This window comes from Eutrema salsugineum, unplaced genomic scaffold (assembly GCF_000478725.1).
Source record: "Eutrema salsugineum unplaced genomic scaffold, Eutsalg1_0 scaffold_1, whole genome shotgun sequence".
In the NCBI taxonomy this organism is placed as follows: domain Eukaryota; kingdom Viridiplantae; phylum Streptophyta; class Magnoliopsida; order Brassicales; family Brassicaceae; genus Eutrema; species Eutrema salsugineum.
Window position 1 is genome coordinate 10,240,040 of NW_006256909.1, and position 19,773 is coordinate 10,259,812.

Below are 19,773 nucleotides of genomic sequence, written 5' to 3' on the forward strand. Positions count from 1 at the left end.
TGCTTAAAGATTTGATCCAAACATGCTCATCATCATACAAATATTTGAAACGCGATGTTAAGCGCACATCGAACTATTCACGCCATTCAATAAATTGCTTAAAGTGAAAATTTTGAGATTATTTCACTATGGTCGAAATTTCATGTTTTTCTTATTTGTTATAAGAATATGATTGATCACTACGAATGGATACTTCTACAACACTAAGAAAAGATTTAATAATTACTACAAGCCAAAACAAAATTTCTATTTTGTGGTTGCTATTGTCAAATAAGCCATGACCTTTTTGATTTTTCTAAATTTTGTGAATCAAACTATTTGTCGGCAGGAGCGAACGACCGTTATGTGCACTGGCGATTCTGGAAAAACAAATAAATGTTAAAAGTATTAATCGAAGTCACGCGCTTTCTCGGGCGCGTACATGGAAACTTCACACTCTTCCCATACAAATGGAGAAAATATTAAAGAGGCGCGAGTGGTGAAAAAAACAAAAAAAAAGGAAGTTATTAAGCGACGTCGTGATATCAACTACCAATTCTTTGGATCCACAAATTCTCTATTAGTATACAAATCAATACTCTGTATCTATCTTTCGCGCTTGAGTTTTTGAGAAGAGACGATGGAAGGATTGATCAAAGGTTTGGCCGATGTGGCTTTCGGAGATGATGATAGGAACTCGAGGGACGAGAGATCCAGATCTACTTGGGCTAATGTTCGTATATCAAATCCTGTTCTGCTTCTTATTCTAATTTTCTGTTTCTGATGAACGATCCCTTCTTTTCTGGATCTGAAAATGGTCGCCAGGTGGTTTCCGGCGAAGACGAGGATCAGAATCGCGCGGGAGAATCGTCACCGTCGCAGCACGGTCGACGCCAAAATTTAGAGGTAAGGAGTGAAAATTCATTCAGATTAGCGAATTCTGGAAATCGGAACTCAGATTAGGAAGTTGTGCTTCAGTAAGTGTTCTCACTCGGAATCTATGAAGTATGAAAATTAAGGGGCTTCGATAGATTTAGCTGAAGCTTTGTGTAGATAAGTCTTTGGTGAGAATATAGCTCTCAAGTCACTGTTTTAAGATGCCGGAGAGAGCAACCATTTTAATTTCCCCGTTGCTATGCATCTAATTAATGTCGCGTTCTCGTTTCCCTCGGCGTAGGAGAATCAATGGGAGAGAAAGGGAGAAAGGATGCCCACAAGGCATTCACATCAGGTTTGGGATCAAAGACATCTCAACATTTTGATATAAAACGCATTTGAGTTTCAGTGGAGATTGCTAATTGACGAAACAGTTTATGATACCAAGCCATAATGGAACTACTTTATTCGTTTCTACGTTTGTTCTATATAAGATAATCATCTGAATGATATTGTTCATCTCAAAAACTTGGTCTATCATCTTCATTGCATTCACAAGTATTCAGGCCCTTTACCTGCAAAAAAAAAAATAACCTTTTAATATCCCGGGTTTTGATTTTTACCACGCAGGAGGACCAGGAAGAGAACACGTATGCGGCTCAAGTAACCGAGCAACAAGACTTCTCGGTGAGCTTTATCTTCATTTACTCCCACATTTAGCTTAATTTATATAAAACTATATAAGAAGATATCAAACCTCATGCCAAGTTTACAAATGTTGGGATCTAATGTTGGCATTTGATTCCATGTGCAGGAAACCCAGAAAGAAGACAATGACGGTTGGGAAACTGTGGGGAAAAAGAAACCTGCAAGGCGATCTCATAAGGTTTAAGATTGGGACCTGAGACTGAGCTTTAACCGTTGAATTTGACCCGTCTTTTCACTGATTTGGTTTGCGTTATCTCTGTCTCTGCAGGTCCAGAAGGAGCAGTGGCAAGAGTATAAATGCCCTGCGAGCGAACAACACTACTCAGATGACGTTGAAACTAATGGAAGCCTAGAACCCTCACAACTAGAGCTCTCAGGTCTCTCAGAAGCTTGCAACAAACTTTGGGAGCTCGATTCAAACCGCCTTGTTCCTGGAAACGATTATCAAATCGACTGTGGAGATGGGAAAAGGGTTCATGAGAGATCAGACATGGCTGAAGGATTACTGTTCTCTTGGGTCAGCGACGAAGTCTTTAGAAAACCTACTTTCGCCAGATTCTGCTCGTTGCTTGACAACTACAACCCAAACGAAGGTTACAAAGAAGTAGTCACAGAGGAAGAGAGGCAAGAGCAAGCGGCTTTCATCGAAGAAATTAGCAGAACCGCTCCGATTAAGTACCTTCACAAGTACCTTGTGCTCAAGGACGTTGCTCCTGAAAGCTACCAAGAGTTCAAGAGAATGCTGACTAGTCTCTGGTTCGATCTCTATGGCCGTGGAGGTACCTCTGGCTCCTCTTCTGCGTTTGAGCATGTCTTTGTTGGTGAGATCAAACAAACTGGTGGGGAACAAGTCTCCGGATTCCATAACTGGCTTCAGGTAAAACTCTTGTTATTTTCTTCATGCCATGAATCCAAATCTTTTGGAATCCTTCAAAAGATAATATTTGTGTTCTCTTTTTTATTGTAGTTTTACCTGGAGGAAGCCAAAGGAACAGTAGATTATCAAGGCTATATATTCCCTCGACGTCGCGGTGAAATTGTATAAGTACCATAACTTTGCTCCAATATAAATACATCAAAACAAATGTTTAACCGAGACACATCATGCGTTTGATTCTATGCAGCCTGATTCAGAAACTCAGCTGCTAACGATCCAATTCGAGTGGAACGGTGTTTTAAAATCAGTGTCAAGCACTCTAGTTGGAGTGAGTCCAGAGTTCGAGCTGGCTCTCTACACAATGTGTTTCTTCATGGGCAGAGAAGAAAACCACATTCAGTTGGGTCCATACAGTGTCAATGTCAAATGTTACCGACTTGGCAACAACCGTATCGGCTCAGCTTTCCCCATTGCAGAATCTTGATACCACACTTTGATGGCTCCTGATCAAAACATTACAAAATAACAAAATATCTTTGCATTGCTCAGTACTGTACTGAATTATTATTATTGTTGTTGTCAGAGATCCTTCTGTCTACATGTATACTAGAAATATCTTCCTTTGATATTATTTCCTTTGTTATTTATGTGGAAACGATGTCCTTGTCTTTTCTGAAAATGAAAATGATCCAACATAAGGAGAAATGGGGAGAGAAAATATCTTGTAATAATTTCTATTGCAAGAGATATTTATTTGGTTTTGGTTTTTTTTTTTTTTTTGTTGAAGAAAAACCTATTGGCTTATGTCTGTTAGATGTGCACCAATCACATTCCTTGAAGGACAAAAATATCTTACCAACAATGACAGACTAAAAGCTTAACTGTTAAGGTTCTGACAAGTTCAACTTTAAGCCTTAGACGATGATGATACTCTTTTGACATTTGGACTAATCACAAAACTAAATCAGTCTGTTGTATATAATCTCTCTTTAGAAACATTTATGTTTCACACGACATTACATACTACGAAGATTAGTTTGGTCTTTGCTTTAATTATGGGAACATTCCAACTGCATCGAATTCCTTAAGCCAATTTTAACAAGTCATCATCCCACGATTTCAAACCCCAATACTAAATTTTAACTGTAGTAAAAACTTTGATAAAAAAAGAAACTATAGTAAAAACTGGTGCCAGAGACAGAGAAGCCTAATTATTGGATGTCGACCAAATAAGATCAAAGTCACAACTATGTATAGTACATAAACAAAATGAAGAGAAAGAAAAGAAGTGGGGAGGGTAAGCAATTAGGTAACGTGGAAAGAAGATATCAACTCATAAGAAGAAAAAAAGGGAAAAGATTCAAAACAATTTGGACTTTTGCTGATGCGTGTGTGAACAATTCCCATACGCTTTGTACTTTTTCCACCATCGGTCCATAATAAAGCTCAAAACTTTCGATGGACATTTAAAAAATATTGAAAAAAGTATTAATTTGTTTACCCCCAAAAATCTAAGAAAATGACACTAAGATTTTTCCCTGAAAACCCAACTTAAAACCCATACTTTCAACAATATTACTCGTCACAATCAGGATTTTCCTACAATGAATACCGTAAGAGTTTTTGAGACAACCAGTCACAATAAAGCGTTTGTCTATTCAATTTCTTGACCGTAGATGTCACAACATGCCTATATCATGGTTAACCGAACAAAACCGGAAACGACGAATATATATCTCATATCTGTAGATATTTAGCAAGACAATGCTATTGTCTTTGAGTTAACATAAGGATAAATGATAGAGAATGTGGATGTTCAAGTAATTATACTTAGTTATTTTATAGAAGAAATTTGTTTCTAACTGCGAAAATACAAGATTAGGATTCGAAGAGCGTACCTGTTTGAGTCAATATCCAACGTGAACGTCGTCCCCGCCTTACTACACACTCCCTGGACCTCTTAATAGAAAGCACAAGCCAAAAAGAGACGTTGCCAAAGCGATAAGGATCAATTTCTACCATTCAAAAAATTAATGGTGGGAATTAGAAACAAGAGAAACTAGTTGGCCTTGATTGGGGAAATAGCCAAAACCGCAATCTACGTCACCTGAATAAAGACCAAACTGCCACTTTCAGTGAGTCAGAGAGAAAAAGAAAGAGAGAGAGATTCCAACAATATTTGGCAGTCGACATGGATTCTATTGCGTCATAAGTCATCATCATCTTTCATTAAATAAAAACACTTGATACTCACATGGCTTATAAGATCAAGGCACAAGTATTAAGCATATTTGCTAAATTGCATCAACACTTCCCAACAAGGGCCTTAAGCATCAAAGTTATGTTGTTTAGGTATATAACAAGTTATTGGAGATATAAACAGAATGTATAATAACATAAAATTAACCTACTTAGCTCTACATAAGCCAACTTGGCAGGATAACATAACCAGTAAAAACTCAGAGGGCATGATAAAAAAAAAAAATTATTCACAAGGAATGTGTCAATGTGCCACTAACAAGAGGACCATGAGAAGTAATCCCCAAGAAAATGTTAGCATTTGCTAGAAATCTATGGGTCAATGAACTGTTGCTTAGTTGGAAAATACTAATCTTACAAGGAGGAAAGTCCAAGAATAAGAAAAAAGTCGAGTGAATAGCAACCACAAGAAATTTCTACACTGAAAAAGAATCCTTGCATTTATCTATCTTTATTCAAACTAATATCAAGAGACCTTAAGAATTTTTAGCCACACGAACAATGTCTTCAAAGCCAAAGCTGAGTAGACAAGCTTATCTATATTATCAAGAAGAAGAAGAAAAAAAAAGCAAAGATTAGATTTAAGGATTACTCTGTTAAGGATTACTCTGTAATCAGAATCTGCAGGAGTGAGCAAATGACTAATTTACCAAGAAGAACAAAAAAAAAAAACTTAATTACCTATACCTGAATACACAGATGAAAATAATAAAAAAACTGTACTTACCAAAATATCTGTGTTTGTAATTACTGATGTGACATTTACACTTTTTCACTTTGATAAGTGTGAGAACCGTGTGATATATTACAAAAATCGAATTAAGCAACTTTAATGATATTTTTCTCCATTTTTTCTAATTTTGTCCCTGAATCACAACAGCCAATCAGTTTTCTTTATAAAATGCAAACACTCAAACAGCATCTTCTCTAAAACATAAACAGCATCTTCTGCTCTCAACACAAACACCTATTCTCTCTCTGTCCTCATTTCTCAACAGAGCAAAGAGACAGAGAGATATGGAGTTAACACTAAATTCCTCGAGCTCTCTCATCAAACGTAAAGATACCAAAAGTTCAAGGAACCAAGACAATTCCTCCAACATGTCCTTTGCGATGATGAAGCCACCAACATATCAATTCCAAGCAAAGAACTCAGTCAAGGAGATGAAGTTCACTCATGAGAAGACCTTTACTCCAGAAGGTGAAACCACTGAGAGATGGGAGAAGCTCCACGTTCTCTCATACCCACACCCGAAGAGCGACGCTAGTGTTCCTGTGTTTGTCATGTTACCGCTCGACACGGTCACAATGTCAGGGCACTTGAACAAACCAAGAGCCATGAACGCTAGTTTGATGGCTCTCAAAGGAGCTGGTGTGGAAGGTGTAATGGTGGATGCTTGGTGGGGATTGGTGGAGAAAGATGGACCTATGAAGTATAACTGGGAAGGCTATGCAGAGCTTATACAGATGGTTCAAAAGCACGGTCTCAAGCTCCAGGTCGTTATGTCTTTCCATCAATGTGGAGGAAACGTAGGAGACTCTTGCAGGTAATGAAAGCAAACTTTAGTTTCCCTTTTGAACAAGATCTCTCTGTCTCTCATTTCTAGCTTTGCTAATAGTTCTCTCTTTTGAAATCTAGTATTCCCTTGCCTCCATGGGTGCTTGAAGAAATCAGCAAGAACCCTGATCTTGTCTACACAGACAAATCTGGAAGAAGAAATCCTGAGTATATCTCCTTGGGATGTGATTCTGTGCCTGTGCTTAGAGGAAGAACACCTATCCAGGTCTACTCAGATTTTATGAGGAGCTTCCGTGAAAGATTCGACAGTTGCATAGGAGGAGTTATTGCGGTAAGCAGAAATCTTCACTCTATAGATTAACTTCATACAAGACATATACAAAACAGTGTTCCTAAGCTAATTTGTATCATCAATTTTCATGTATTGCAGGAAATACAAGTGGGAATGGGACCTTGTGGAGAATTGAGATACCCATCATACCCTGAGAGCAACGGGACATGGAGTTTCCCCGGAATCGGAGAGTTCCAGTGCTACGACAAGGTATGTTAAGCTATCAGACAAGAAAACCTTCAATTTATTAGAACATTAGTTATATGAACTTAGCTTAAAGACTCCATACACTTCTTGATTGTGCAGTATATGAGATCGTCGCTTCAAGCATATGCTGAATCAATCGGAAAAACAAACTGGGGAACAAGTGGACCTCACGACGCCGGAGAGTACAAGAACCTCCCAGAAGACACAGAGTTTTTCCGGAGAGACGGAACATGGAACAGCGAGTACGGAAAGTTCTTCATGGAATGGTATTCCGAGAAGCTACTAGAACATGGAGACAGACTCTTAGCTTCAGCCAAAGGAATCTTCCAAGGAACCGGAGCAAAGCTATCCGGTAAAGTAGCAGGGATTCACTGGCACTACAACACCAGGTCACACGCTGCTGAGCTAACCGCTGGATACTACAACACAAGAAACCACGACGGGTACTTACCAATAGCCAAGATGTTCAACAAACATGGCGTTGTGCTTAACTTCACCTGCATGGAGATGAAAGACGGTGAACAACCAGAGCACGCGAACTGCTCACCGGAAGGTCTGGTTAAGCAAGTGCAGAACGCGACGAGGCAGGCAGGAACAGAGCTAGCTGGTGAGAACGCGTTAGAGAGATACGACTCGAGCGCGTTTGGACAAGTGGTTGCAACGAATAGGTCAGATTCTGGAAACGGGTTAACCGCATTTACTTACCTGAGAATGAACAAGAGGTTATTTGAGGGTCAAAATTGGCAGCAGTTAGTGGAGTTTGTTAAGAACATGAAGGAAGGTGGTCATGGCAAGAAACTCTCGGAGGAAGACACGACAGGAAGTGATCTCTATGTTGGATTTGTCAGAGGCAAGAAGATCACTGAGAAAGTTGAGGAAGCTTCACTAGTGTAATTTTTCACAACATCTAGGTACATATAATAGTGTGCTGTTTGATATAAATAAATAAACATAGAGATTTGAGAGAGAGAACAAAACCTGTGTAGTGTTTAAAGCTTTAGAGTTTGCACAAATTCTGAGTCGAAGCACAAAAACAAGATGATGTGTACACTACTTAGTAAACAGTTAGAACTGTGTGTATTCATATTGAATTTTCATTGTACATCTTCAGAGTCTAATCTCAAATAATATGCAATTTTCTTTTCTATTACAAAGAATCTTATCAAAATCAATGTGGGTTTTCTCTTATCATCAATCAATATGCATTTCTCTCGTATAGACAAAATAATTATTCATACTTGAATTAACTCGTAGGATTTGATAACACATAGTTTATACAACAATTGCTCTCATTCACAGGAAATGAAATTGAAATCGAAACTAACAGATAACGAAGAAAGTTCCGTCTTCGAATCAAAACTCACGAATGAGGAGGAGAAGCAGAGTCGGAGCCTCCACGACGGAGTTCTTCGATCAAACCGCCGAGCTCTTTTCTCGCGGATTCTCGACCGAACATGAACCCATACCTTGAGAGCGAATAAAAAAGTGACAAGCATGAACCCTAAATAGAAGAAATGGGAAGAGGAGAAAAGAGAAATCGAGAAGACGAGCTGAGAGAGATGAAACAAAGATCACTCACCAACAAGAGACGGCGGAGAATACGCCGGAGATTGCCACCGTTTGGATCAACGAGAAGGATTTCTGCATCTCTCTCTTCTGTTCCCCGATATTTCCTCCGGTCAGAGCCTAAAAGGACTTGAGAGCGGGAGAGAATCGTCTGATGGGCCTGACACAATATTTGAGCCCAATTAAAAAATCATGATTTAATGAGAAAGGGTTCTCTCTTTCGTTTTTGTTTTTCGGATTTTTTTTCATCGTCGCCGTAGAAAAGAGATTGTTGGAGAATGCAGCATTCAATTTTACTGGTGAATTCAATTTTACTGGTGGATTCATATATTTTATATCGCTAGCTCTGGCTATATAAAGCTCGAGTTAAGGAAGGCTTTGATAACGTACCATTTTAGATAAATATGAAATGTTACATTTTAAAATACTCCCAAAAATTACTCATTTGAAAATGTATCAAGACAGCCTGATTAACTAAAAAACATACATATAATTAAAAAAGTTTGTAATGCTTCAATATGTAAATTAAGAGATAGTGTAATATTTAAGATCACATTTACATTTCATATGTTAAACAATAACATATCATTCTACTCATTTTTTTTTGTTGATAAACACATCATCCTACTAAAACCATAAACTAACCCAAAAAATAAAATACAGAATAACTAGAAATATAATCCATGCATCTTGTGGGCAACCATCCAGTATAATAAAATAAAAAAGTGGGAGAAAAGAAAAAAAGTAAAACTCTATCGCTTGCTCCATAGCCAGAACTCTTATTTATTTACTTATGAGATCTCGACATTGGTTCCAAGCGGTTCGCCTTCAAGAAAATCTCAGCGGAGATGCGGATTTTGACTGTGTTTCTCAACATGTCTCTCTTTCTCTCTCGTGTCTTCAAGCAATTTTGAATTCATGACTGCGACTATGTCAAAAGCTTTGCCACAGGAACTCACAATGGATCATCGCCTCCACTACTACAGTAAAACGTTTGGGTTTGAACAGCCTTTGTAGCAGCAACTCTAGCAGCATTTGCTGCTCGGTTTGCGACCATCACTGCTCTGTTCACTCTCTCTTCCACTTTCCCAACTGCACGTGCCTTCTCGGCTGCTTTTCTTGCTTGCTGTTGAATGAAGTGAGAGAGAGAGAGAGAGAGAGAGAGAGAGAGAGAGAGAGAGAGAGAGAGAGATAAGGATCAAATCTCATGTGGGTATTCAATTTTTTCTTATAAATTGGTCTCTAAACTCCTCCAGAGATTAACAAAACTGAAAGTACCAAACTTTGTATATATAAGATAAGGTTATAAGTTACCTGGACAGTGTCGAGAACCTTGGAATGACTGATGGTAAATGATGAATCCGGACGTGTGGTCTGCTCGGTAGGACAGCTGAGAACACCGTCTTCCCAATGGCCTGCCTGTGTCTCACCATTCCTAAATGTGTACATACCAAGCCCTTGTCTTCTTCCCTCATGCCAGGCTCCTTCATACCGATGCCCGTTTCCAAATTGATACACTCCAAAACCATGCATCCTGTCTGCAAAATACTCTCCAGCATATGTATCACCGTTTCTGCAACAGAGACACGGCTTCAAGTCAGGCAGGTATCACTAGCGAAGGGACGATGATGCACTTGTTTTAAGATCAATGCTCTTAGCAACAAAAAAAAAACTTACACCTTGATGCCCCCTAGACTTATAAAGTTATAGTTGTTTGAAAGGTAAGAATAATCACCGCAAGAGAGGAAGACACCACAGAAAAACTATCGATTTAAATGTATCTGGAACTGAAAGCCAGAATCTTTCAAAGGGCGGGTATCTAATGCAATAATCAACAGCAGTAATGGTTCAGCTTAAAGTTGCGATGTTCTTCTTAAAGGGTGAGGAAAGCCAACAGTAGACGTAAAAACAGCCTAACAATCCACCAAGAACTCAATATTAACAGCAATACACTTCTAGAACACCCGCACGAGCAACATAGACACAGACCAAAATACAGCATCGTAAGTCAAAGCACAACTAGGGCCTTTACGAGATAGTCGAGACTGAAAGAAAACCTTTCAGAAACCATATTTACTTCAGTTCCAAATCATTAAACAAGAATAACATGTAGCTAAAAAGTTCACCCTTATACCCAAAGCTCAACCATTTTTTCAGCAAAGTTAAATGACTCAGCAGTGTTCAAGCCAAGACCACTTCACTAAGGCGTGTTAATCAATGAGAAGTACACAAGACAATGCACAAAGTTAACAAATAGAAAAAAACTGATGATTTTCTCACCTGAAATGGTAGTGACCGAGACCATGTTTGACACCCCATTTAAACTCTCCAACAAATCGACTACCATCCTCAGAGGTATAAACACCACAACCATGGCTCTGTCCATTGGACCACTCACCAGCATACACATCCCCTGTATAAAATCTGTAGATTCCAGTTCCATGTCTCATCCCTTGCCTGTATTGACCTCGATACCTACTTCCTTTAGCCCATGTTTCTACTCCATAGCCATCATATTTCCCATCAATCCAATCGCCTTCGTATTTACCCTTCATGGAGTAGTAATAAACTCCACTTCCTGAACACTTTCCCCTATGAAACTCTCCCTCGTATACATCACCGGAGCTGTACTTTTGAACCCAAGAGCCGGAATTGGTCTTCTTCTCTGTGACGGGCTTCGAGCCGATTGACCAAACAACATGTTTCGTGCTCTCTTGAGAGGGAGACGATGATCTGGTAGGGGTAAGCTTGAGGGACAGCAAGCGAGCGATAATCAGGCGAATTGATGGTAGGTGAGGAAGAGCGAATTTGAGAGAGATCGAAAGGATGAAGGAAAACGCGATAATCGAGAAGACGAAGAGAAGGAAGACTCGGAAACTGATCAACAGGAAGAAGATGTAAAGAGGAGGAACGGAGAGAAGAAGAAGGAAACGAAGATGGAAACATATCAATCGGACTCGAAGGACATGGCGGAGGAGCTTCTGATTAGTCGCTGATGGGATCGATGGAAGAGACGAAGATACAAACGACAAAAGGTAAGACGGAAAATAAGATGAGATCGAGCTTCCCAAGCTTGCCCGGTGGCTTCCTCCTCCTCCTCCTCCTCCTCCTCCTCCTCCTCCTCGGCGGAAATCGTCAACGTTGGGTACAAAATTAAACGGATGAGAAGATTGAGCCACCACAGGCCTCTTTTTCGGAGTTGATGTAAGGCTTTGAGACGATGAATCTGGGATTTCAACGGTCAGATGCCTCTGAGCTTGCACTTGATTGAACACAGTGAATCCAGCGCCTGCGCCAATGGCGGTTGGGTATGTAGATTTGTCTGTGGTCAGAATTTCGGGTACTTGAAGAGGACGATGGTGCTTACTCTTAGGTTTCGGATCCAAATCGGAGGAAGGTAAATAACCGGCGGCTTCTTTTCCGATACACCGCCGTTCTGCTACAGTTGAATTCTTCAGATGCATTTACATACAGAATATGGAATTTGGAGGAAGGGGGTACGGTGAAATTGGGATTAGGGTTGTTAACAAATTAGGGTTTTCTGAGATCAAAAGACACTCGCTTTTTTTTTTTTGTTCCTTTAAACTGTGTTTTAGTTTTCAGAAATGATGAAGACGAGCTCAGTTTTGAAGCTAAGGTAAAGAGACTTTGTTGAATGAGGCCCCCACATTTCGTTCTATTTACCGATATGCCATTCGTCCCCGCTTGATCCTTAAATTTAGTTTAATGTGCCTACATCATTTATCACAGAGTATTATTCTCTAAGATACCAAATGACTCTCTTTTAGTATAATAATTAAATTACTTATCGATTCAATGTTCAAACAGTAATGCCGTACATAGCTATCCGGATTAAATACTATTTTTGGTAATAATTGTGTCAATAGCTTGTAAAAGTGGCAAGAAAAATAAAAAGAAATTTGTATGTATTTTATCTTGGATGATTCTAATACAAGGATTTTTACTTGTTCGGCCTACTTCTACGTGTCTGCTATAAGCGTGACAAACATGACGCTTTTCATTTTCTAAATTATTATAATATAAACACACCACATAAAATCTATTAAAAACAGGACGTAAAAAAACTCTGTTAATAAAAACATGCAGAATAATTGAAGATTATGTGATTCCGCATACTTTTTAATGGAGTTGTGTTTCCAGTCAATCATCATTTATCATTCTATTGTGTACTATTGTGATTAGAGAAAATTTAAACATGGACATGTATCATTCTACTATATTGTGATTAGAGTAAATTATATAAGTGAGATATAACAATATTAGTTCTTATTTGATTTCACCGTAGAGCAATTGAAAATTCAAGAAGTAGGGTCATACAGACAAAATAGTTCCAATATGCTTTAATGAATAATCTTATTATAACAATAAAAAGGATTATTAAACATAACAATTTAACAACTATTTTGGAAAACCTTACTCTAGACTCATACCTAGACTAGACTAAAAAGTCCAAATATGATTAAGATGGATATTCAACTCCATATATTTTGAATCATTCATTATACATGTAAACAATAGACCTTCATTATAATTTAACCTGAAAAGTATGAATTCAATATTAAAAAGGTATGAAATAGTCATCAATTAACATGTACAGTTGAAAGAAGAGAAAAAGTCATCAATTCAAATATAAAAATTTGTGTCTTGTATTATTTATATTCATAATAGATTAGTCGTTTGGTTTGATAATTCTATTTTTCTTCCAGTGCACGTAAAGGAAGATTAGCAGCAAGGGTAGTATTGTAATAACTTGGTGATAAGAGGAAAGATGAGTCACCTGATTGTTTGAGCTGCTAATCTATGGCCACGTGTCAGAAACAAAGCGGCTATCTCGATTGCCTCGAGATGATAGAAACGACACCGTTCGATACCGATCCAATCGAGTGGAGAGAGAAAGTTTTGTGGCAACTAGACTTTCTAATTTCTTTATTCAGATATCATCCAAAAGTGCAAGTCTCTATCATTTTCTTATGGGCTCTCAAACGCATCTTTCCAATGTAGATAATTGTTATCTATATTCAGACAAAGCCTTGTAAATATATAAAATGTAGCTATCTAATGATGAAAATGATATAAAGCAAAACAACGAGATAGGATAAATAAATGTAGTTAATATGAATATTTGGAACGACCACAGCAAATACATCATTAACATTTATGTATTATCTCCCTACAATTAATAAGTGAAAATGCTGTAAAAGCGGTTAATTTCTACATCAACTAACACATATAGTACTATTTTATATCTAAACTTTCTCACTGTGCTAAAACATACCTCAACTGTTAAAAATGATCATTTCGTATCCAAACTAAAAAAAAAAAATTCACCCTCTAAGAAGAGATATAGCAAGATAATATTCCGTAGATGTTAAAGTTATATACTTTCTCTGTTCATAATTATTTAATGTTTTATGAAGTTTTTTTTGTTCAAAATTATTTGATGTTCTCAATTTTCAACATAAATTTAATGAATTTTTATTATTTTAACCTTTTATATTCTGCAGATTATCTTCTTATTTGCTGAATTATATTTAAATAAATTATAAATAATATGTTTAGTGTAGAAAAAATAAAAATTAAATAAATTCTTAATATTATATGCAAAAATCTTTAATATCAAATAATTATGAACAGAGAATATTTTCTATTTTTCAAGTATATCAAGGATAGTTATTACTCTGTTTTCTTAATTTATTTTAAAAAATGTAAGGAGCAACCAATACAATTAAGAATAAAAAAGTTGTAAATGGATATAACCTTTTTTAATATTTATGTGAAAAACTTGGACATTCTATGGATAGAGTATGAAACAATTAAAAATACTATTAAAAGATTTGTTGCAGTTTTCGATATGGCCAACTGTTTTCGTTTTGTTATTAATAGCCAATTGGATTTGGTTAGATACTTATACAGTTATACACTTATATTCTTGGAGAACGATCGGTTTGTTATACTATGCGGCTTCGCCCTGGGCATTTAAGGTTTTTAAAAAACCTGTGGCTGGTCTTTTGCATCCATAAACCAGCCACAGGTAAGTATCTTCCTCTTCTCTTATTGTAATTCCCAAATCGAATTTAAGGTTTTTAAAAAAATAAAATCGGTTTGGGGTTTAGGGTTATCATGAAGAAATAAGTTCATTTCATCATCTTTTTTTACGTTTCCACTATGAAATTGTCAACATATACTTGAATCGTTTGAATCATGATGAAATCGATTTAGGGTTTTTTTTTTTAAAATAAAATCGATTTGGGGATTTGGGTTTTTGGTTGCAAAAATATGAAATTGTGTTCATCTAATCATCTATTTCGACGTCTATACTACGAATTTCTCATAACTCTTCTCGAAATCGGATTTAGGGTTTTTTTAAAAAATGAAATCGATTTGGGGATTAGGGTTTTTGGTTGCGAAAATATCAAATTGAGTTCATGTAATCATCTATTTGGACGTTTATACTATCAATTTGTCATCACTCTCTCGGAAATCGGATTTAGGGTTTTTTTTTAAAAAGTGAAATCGATTTGGGGATTTAAGGTTTTCGATGGAAAAATTTGAAATTGATTTGGGGATTACTCTTTGCTTTACCTTTATTTAACAAATAGAGATCATTTGCCTTTGTTTTTTGTGTTTGTGTTAAAATTTCTTCTTAAATGGAATAGTCATTAGTTTTCCTACATTGTTATTTCGTGAATGTTCTGGTTAGCTTAGGTGAATGGTATCGTGAATCTTTGGCATTGTTAATCGTGAATGTTCAAGTAGAAACTGGTTAGCTTAGGTGAATGTCGGATATGTGAAGATCCGTATGAGTTATGATTTGCTTGGTTTGGTAGTGAAATAATTCATTTAGTAAGAATAAGGATACCTCCTTATTCTTCGAATCACATAAAACACTGCAGATGGATTCAAATCCAGAAGATCCGAACATGAATGAAGATCCTGATATTGATATGGATGATGAGTTAGAGGTTACAGAGGATGAAGCTGAGACTCCTACGCCTACTTCTGCAAGTAAAGGGAAAGGGAAAAAGAAGGTTACTGCTAAGGGAAAGAAAAGAACAAGATCATTTGTTTGGGACCACTACACAAGAACGAAGGCGAACTATGACAAGTGTATTTGTCATTACTGTGGGAAGTCAATGGCATGTGCATCAACATCCGGCACCTCCAATCTGAGGAAGCATCTTCTCTTCTGTAAGCAGCATCATGCGTGGGCTGCAGCAAAGAAGAAGAATCAAGAGCAAATAGATCCTGATGGTATGAAGCTGTGTAGAGTATCTGATGCTGTGGTGAGAGAGGCTACGAATGAGATGATAGTGATAGGTGAGTAGCCTCTTTCGTTCGTGGAATGCTTGGCTTGGAGGCATTTTTGCAACAGAGTGAAATTGTGCAAGCTTGTATCTCGGAGAACATCTACCAGGGACATATACGAGATGTTTGTGAGGAAGAAGATGCTGATGAAGAAAGTGCTTGGCGATAATAAGCAGAGGTTGTCCCTGACAACTGATATATGGACAGCTCCTACCACCAACTCTAGCTACATGGTAATCACTGCCCACTTCATTGACCGAGATTGGCAGTTGAAGCATCTGATCATCGGATTCAAGCATGTTTGTGATCACAAAGGAAAAACAATTTGTGCTGCTCTTATAGATTGTTTAGCTGATTGGGAGATCAAGAAAGTCTTTTGCATCACAGTTGACAATGCAACAGCCAACTCCTCTGCCATTCGAAGATTTAAGCAACAATTTACTCAAGTTGGAGCAGATTCTCTGGTTCTCGGTGGTGAGTACTTACACGTACGGTGTAGTACTCACATTATCAATCTCATAGTGAGAGATGGACTGCACGATCTGGACAAGCATGTCTGTGCCATTCGGAATGGTGTGGGCTTTGTGAGGTCTTCAACACCAAGGCAAATGTCTTTTGAGCTGCGGGTTGACACTGCAAAGATGACAAGGGGGAGTCTGTCTCTCGATTGCAAGACCAGGTGGAACTCGACATATCTAATGTTGAGTAGGGCTATGGACTTCAGGCTTGCATTTGAGAAGATGGTTGCTGAGGACAAGCTGTATAATGACTACTTTAAAGAGAAAGTGGATGGGACGAAGAGGATTGGACCTCCTGTTCAAGAAGATTGGGACGAGGTAGACAGGTTTCTAAACTTCCTCATCATCTTCTATAATGCTACGTTAGTGCTTTCTGCTACTAATTCACCTCGTGCACATAAGTGTTATAATGAGATGGTGACCATAGAAAGAAACCTAGTCTTATTGACCCTTGATCCTGATACTGAGTTGAAGAAGAAAGCCGATGATATGATGGCTAAGTTAGGGAAGTATTGGAATCCATTTGGGTTTGAAACAGAAATGAATAGGATGTTGATAGTGGCTAGTGTGTTCGACCCAAGGAACAAAATGAAGTTTGCTAAGCTTTGTTTTGAGAAGCTATATGGACCAGATAGTATGGTTGCTAATGAAATGTATGATTCGGTCATGGAAATTCTGAAGATGTTGTTTGAAGAGTATAATGGTAGGATTGGTAGTTCCTTGAACAGAACCTCAAATGCATCAACTTCTGCTACTTCTGATCCGACACAAGCAAGTGGATCATCATCTCAGCCTCGGTCTCAAGAGTTAGGTAGAAGGAGAAACCACAGAATGGACTTAGCTGGTCGAACACGTTATGAGAGAATGGATCAGGTTTACATGGAGCTGGTGCAAGAAACCGGATTTCAAGAAGTTACTACTGAGCTTGAGTTGTATCTGTCCGAGAATGTGGAGAATCCACACATTTTCGAAGGAACAGAGTATGATGTTCTATCATGGTGGAAAGTTAATACCCTAAAATTTCCAGTTCTATCACAAGTGGCTAAAGATGTCCTAGCAATGCAAATTTCATCAGTTGCATCTGAGTCTGCTTTCAGCACTAGTGGTCGCATATTGGATCCTTCGAGAAGTTGCTTGACACACTACACTTTAGAAGTGTTGATGTGTACAGAGCAATGGCTGAAGAGGGAGATTCGTATGGATAGCAAAGGGACTATAACCATTGAACAGCTCCTTGATGATGTTGAAGACCAGGATGATCTTCAGAAAGATAAACTGTCTACTCGATTTTTTTGTTTTATTGTTGACTTGTTTAAGTACTTATTGTCATTGGAATGTTCATACAGAGTTTGGAGAATTAAATATTGAAGACTAAGGAGTCAATGATGAACAAGGACATAAATCTGGTAAGAAGTCCACGTTTAGATCAGATAGTATGATGTTTTTCTTTTTCTTTTTTTACAGGGTTTAGGAGTCGCATGTCATCTTTCAGGAGTTGCATCTCTCGCTTCTACTCTTCTATGTCTGTTGCATCTCTCGCTTCTACTCTTCTATGTCTGTTTCCATTTTTCATTGAGTCTGAATTTAGACAATGTTATTGATTCAGCACTTGTTTTTAGTTTGGTTATTGATTCGGCACTTGTTGTTGTATGAACTTGGTTTAGGATGATGCAGAACTTGTTTTTATTTATGTATGAACTTCTCTTTTAAGTTTGGAACTTGTTATGAAAATGTGAACTTTGATGATTCGGTTTTTTTTTTGTGATTTCGGATACAAATTTGCTGATTTCGGGTATTTTACCCTGTTTAGGAACCGAAAATTTATAGAACCGAAATTTTCGGGTAATTTTCGGTTCTAAACTTTGATATCCGAACCGATTCGGAACCGACAGGTACCGAACCGGAACCGAACCGAAATTATTTCGGTACCTATTTGGTTCCAAACCTTGAGAACCGAAAGACCCGAAACATTTCGGATCCGATCCGGAACCGAACCGGCTACCCGAAAGCCCAGGGCGAATGCGGCTAGTCTGTTGTATTAAATCAACATTTTTGTTGTGCTATTTTGTTTATCACAATATTTTACATCATATCATTTATTTTGAACAGTTTCATACCATTTGTTGCATACACAAGAACAAAAAGAAAATTATTTATTGATTTATTACAAATTTCTTTATCATTTAGAATTCATAACATGATAAAAATCTTATGAATTTGGAGCAGCTACTAAAAGAAGTTTGATGCCGCTAGATTTAGAGCAACTACTAAAATTATGCCTGAATTTTTTTGGGAATTAGGACGGGAATTGACGGGTAGAGGATGGGCATGAGAATTTCGAGAATCTGAATATACTACCCAAAGTATTCCCACAAAATAACGGGAGGGAAATTTACGGGTATGGGACGGGAACGGGAAATTCGGGAATCAAAACATACTTCCCATACAATCCCAAAATAAAATATAATCGAGAAAAGAACGGAAAAGAGACGGGAAAAATTTCGGATAATTCAGATAATTAGATTAAAATCAATTTTTGTTTTTTGAAAAAACTTATTATTTGTTAATAAATTGGAAAAATCATTATTTATTATAAAAAAAAATCAAATAACCAAAATCTCTAAAATTTTACTTTATATAATTATTCAACGGGAAGTTCGGGTAATTCCATTCCCGTCCCTACCCTTTCCTTTATCTATTCAAATATTATTTTCAATCCCGAATGGAAAATTATAATTTCCCTTTCCGAAAAATTCGGGAATTTCGGGACGGGTACAGGACGGAACGGGTTACCCATCCCGAAAAATTCAGGCCTAACTAAAATGGTTGGTATTCTTTAGTTGCTCATGCTACGTAGGCAAGATGAACAGTCGGCTAAGAAACAGACCGCAAAAAAGTATCACTCGTGGATTGTTAACAATTAGATTGATGAGATCAACGGTTTGACTGCTGAGATGATTAAACGCTAGACATACGTCTGTGAGATCATTCGCCGATTTAATCTTGTAAAGTTTGACTGCAAAATATTTGCGTGAAACAACAACATTTTTATTCAAAAATTGAAACTGGTTTGTAAGGTAGCCACAAATATAAATCATCAAGTTGGATATAATATAATATCTATTTGATAATAATTAAATCTAAAATTTTTTATACATATTATAATTTAATTTTTTTATATCAAAACAAAATATCTTAATCTGATGTTGGAGCAATTAGATAAAAAATACTATTAAAATTGATTATAAAACCAAGAATTATCTAGCATTTATGTAATTATAGTACAAAATAAATAAAATTTTAATTCTTATTTATAATTACATAATCAGCATAATATTTGTAATTATAAATATCAGTTAATATTTTTGTAGTGTATTTATATATATATTATATTTTTATATTCTAATAAAAAATTATGGTTAATATTTACTCCGAGTAATTACCTAGTTTTATTTTTTTCTATTGTGCTATTTTATTTATCACAACATTTACATCATGTAATTTATTTTGAACAGTTTCATACTCTCTCCATTTCATAATAAGTGTCGTTTTAGATTTCATTTTTTGTTTCAAAAAGTGTGTTATTCTGTATTTTCAATATAACTTT

At 37.0% G+C, this 19,773-nt stretch overlaps 4 protein-coding genes across 5 annotated transcripts; 2 read left to right on the plus strand and 2 right to left on the minus strand.

Annotated features, from left to right (window-relative positions):
- The first annotated feature begins 527 nt into the window (after nt 1-527).
- Nucleotides 528-3,091, plus strand: LOC18030680 (poly(U)-specific endoribonuclease-B). Of its 2 annotated transcripts, XM_006414207.2 has the most exons (8): nt 529-712; nt 805-885; nt 1,157-1,210; nt 1,486-1,542; nt 1,670-1,741; nt 1,832-2,440; nt 2,531-2,602; nt 2,688-3,091. In XM_006414207.2, exons 1-8 carry the CDS (start codon nt 620-622, stop codon nt 2,922-2,924), a joined length of 1,275 nt encoding a protein of 424 aa, XP_006414270.1. In that variant the 5' UTR covers nt 529-619; the 3' UTR covers nt 2,925-3,091. The 2 variants fall into 2 exon arrangements, with proteins under 2 accessions (XP_006414269.1, XP_006414270.1); XM_006414206.2 differs by lacking the exon at nt 1,157-1,210 and having other exon boundaries at nt 528-712.
- Nucleotides 3,092-5,716: 2,625 nt separating this feature from the next.
- On the plus strand, nt 5,717-7,909 carry LOC18030681 (beta-amylase 3, chloroplastic). The gene is made up of 4 exons (XM_006414209.2): nt 5,717-6,246; nt 6,339-6,549; nt 6,649-6,759; nt 6,856-7,909. The coding sequence occupies exons 1-4, from the start codon at nt 5,717-5,719 to the stop codon at nt 7,648-7,650; spliced, it is 1,647 nt and encodes a 548-aa protein (XP_006414272.1). The 3' UTR covers nt 7,651-7,909.
- Nucleotides 7,910-7,972: 63 nt separating this feature from the next.
- LOC18030682 lies at nt 7,973-8,418 on the minus strand. The gene is made up of 2 exons (XM_006414210.2): nt 8,336-8,418; nt 7,973-8,222 (listed from the first exon to the last, which is right to left on the minus strand). The coding sequence occupies exons 1-2, from the start codon at nt 8,401-8,403 to the stop codon at nt 8,117-8,119; spliced, it is 174 nt and encodes a 57-aa protein (XP_006414273.1). The 5' UTR covers nt 8,404-8,418; the 3' UTR covers nt 7,973-8,116.
- Nucleotides 8,419-8,828: 410 nt separating this feature from the next.
- Nucleotides 8,829-11,902, minus strand: LOC18030683. Its single transcript, XM_006414211.2, has 3 exons — nt 10,603-11,902; nt 9,637-9,895; nt 8,829-9,448 (listed from the first exon to the last, which is right to left on the minus strand). The coding sequence occupies exons 1-3, from the start codon at nt 11,784-11,786 to the stop codon at nt 9,278-9,280; spliced, it is 1,614 nt and encodes a 537-aa protein (XP_006414274.1). The 5' UTR covers nt 11,787-11,902; the 3' UTR covers nt 8,829-9,277.
- Between the last annotated feature and the right edge of the window lie 7,871 nt (nt 11,903-19,773).

Bases quoted from the DNA above. Each gene is read 5' to 3' on its own strand.
- LOC18030680 (XM_006414207.2), top strand. From the start codon at position 620: ATGGAAGGATTGATCAAAGGTTTGGCCGATGTGGCTTTCGGAGATGAT. The intron at 886-1,156 runs GTAAGGAGTGAA...CCCTCGGCGTAG, and splicing joins GTCGACGCCAAAATTTAGAG to GAGAATCAATGGGAGAGAAA. The intron at 1,211-1,485 runs GTTTGGGATCAA...TTTACCACGCAG, and splicing joins CCACAAGGCATTCACATCAG to GAGGACCAGGAAGAGAACAC.
- LOC18030681 (XM_006414209.2), top strand. From the start codon at position 5,717: ATGGAGTTAACACTAAATTCCTCGAGCTCTCTCATCAAACGTAAAGAT. The intron at 6,247-6,338 runs GTAATGAAAGCA...TTTGAAATCTAG, and splicing joins AACGTAGGAGACTCTTGCAG to TATTCCCTTGCCTCCATGGG. The intron at 6,550-6,648 runs GTAAGCAGAAAT...CATGTATTGCAG, and splicing joins GCATAGGAGGAGTTATTGCG to GAAATACAAGTGGGAATGGG.
- LOC18030682 (XM_006414210.2), bottom strand. From the start codon at position 8,403: ATGCAGAAATCCTTCTCGTTGATCCAAACGGTGGCAATCTCCGGCGTA. The intron at 8,223-8,335 runs GTGAGTGATCTT...TTCGCTCTCAAG, and splicing joins TTCTCCGCCGTCTCTTGTTG to GTATGGGTTCATGTTCGGTC.
- LOC18030683 (XM_006414211.2), bottom strand. From the start codon at position 11,786: ATGCATCTGAAGAATTCAACTGTAGCAGAACGGCGGTGTATCGGAAAA. The intron at 9,896-10,602 runs GTGAGAAAATCA...TCTCTGTTGCAG, and splicing joins CTCGGTCACTACCATTTCAG to AAACGGTGATACATATGCTG. The intron at 9,449-9,636 runs GTAACTTATAAC...TTCATTCAACAG, and splicing joins AGGTTCTCGACACTGTCCAG to CAAGCAAGAAAAGCAGCCGA.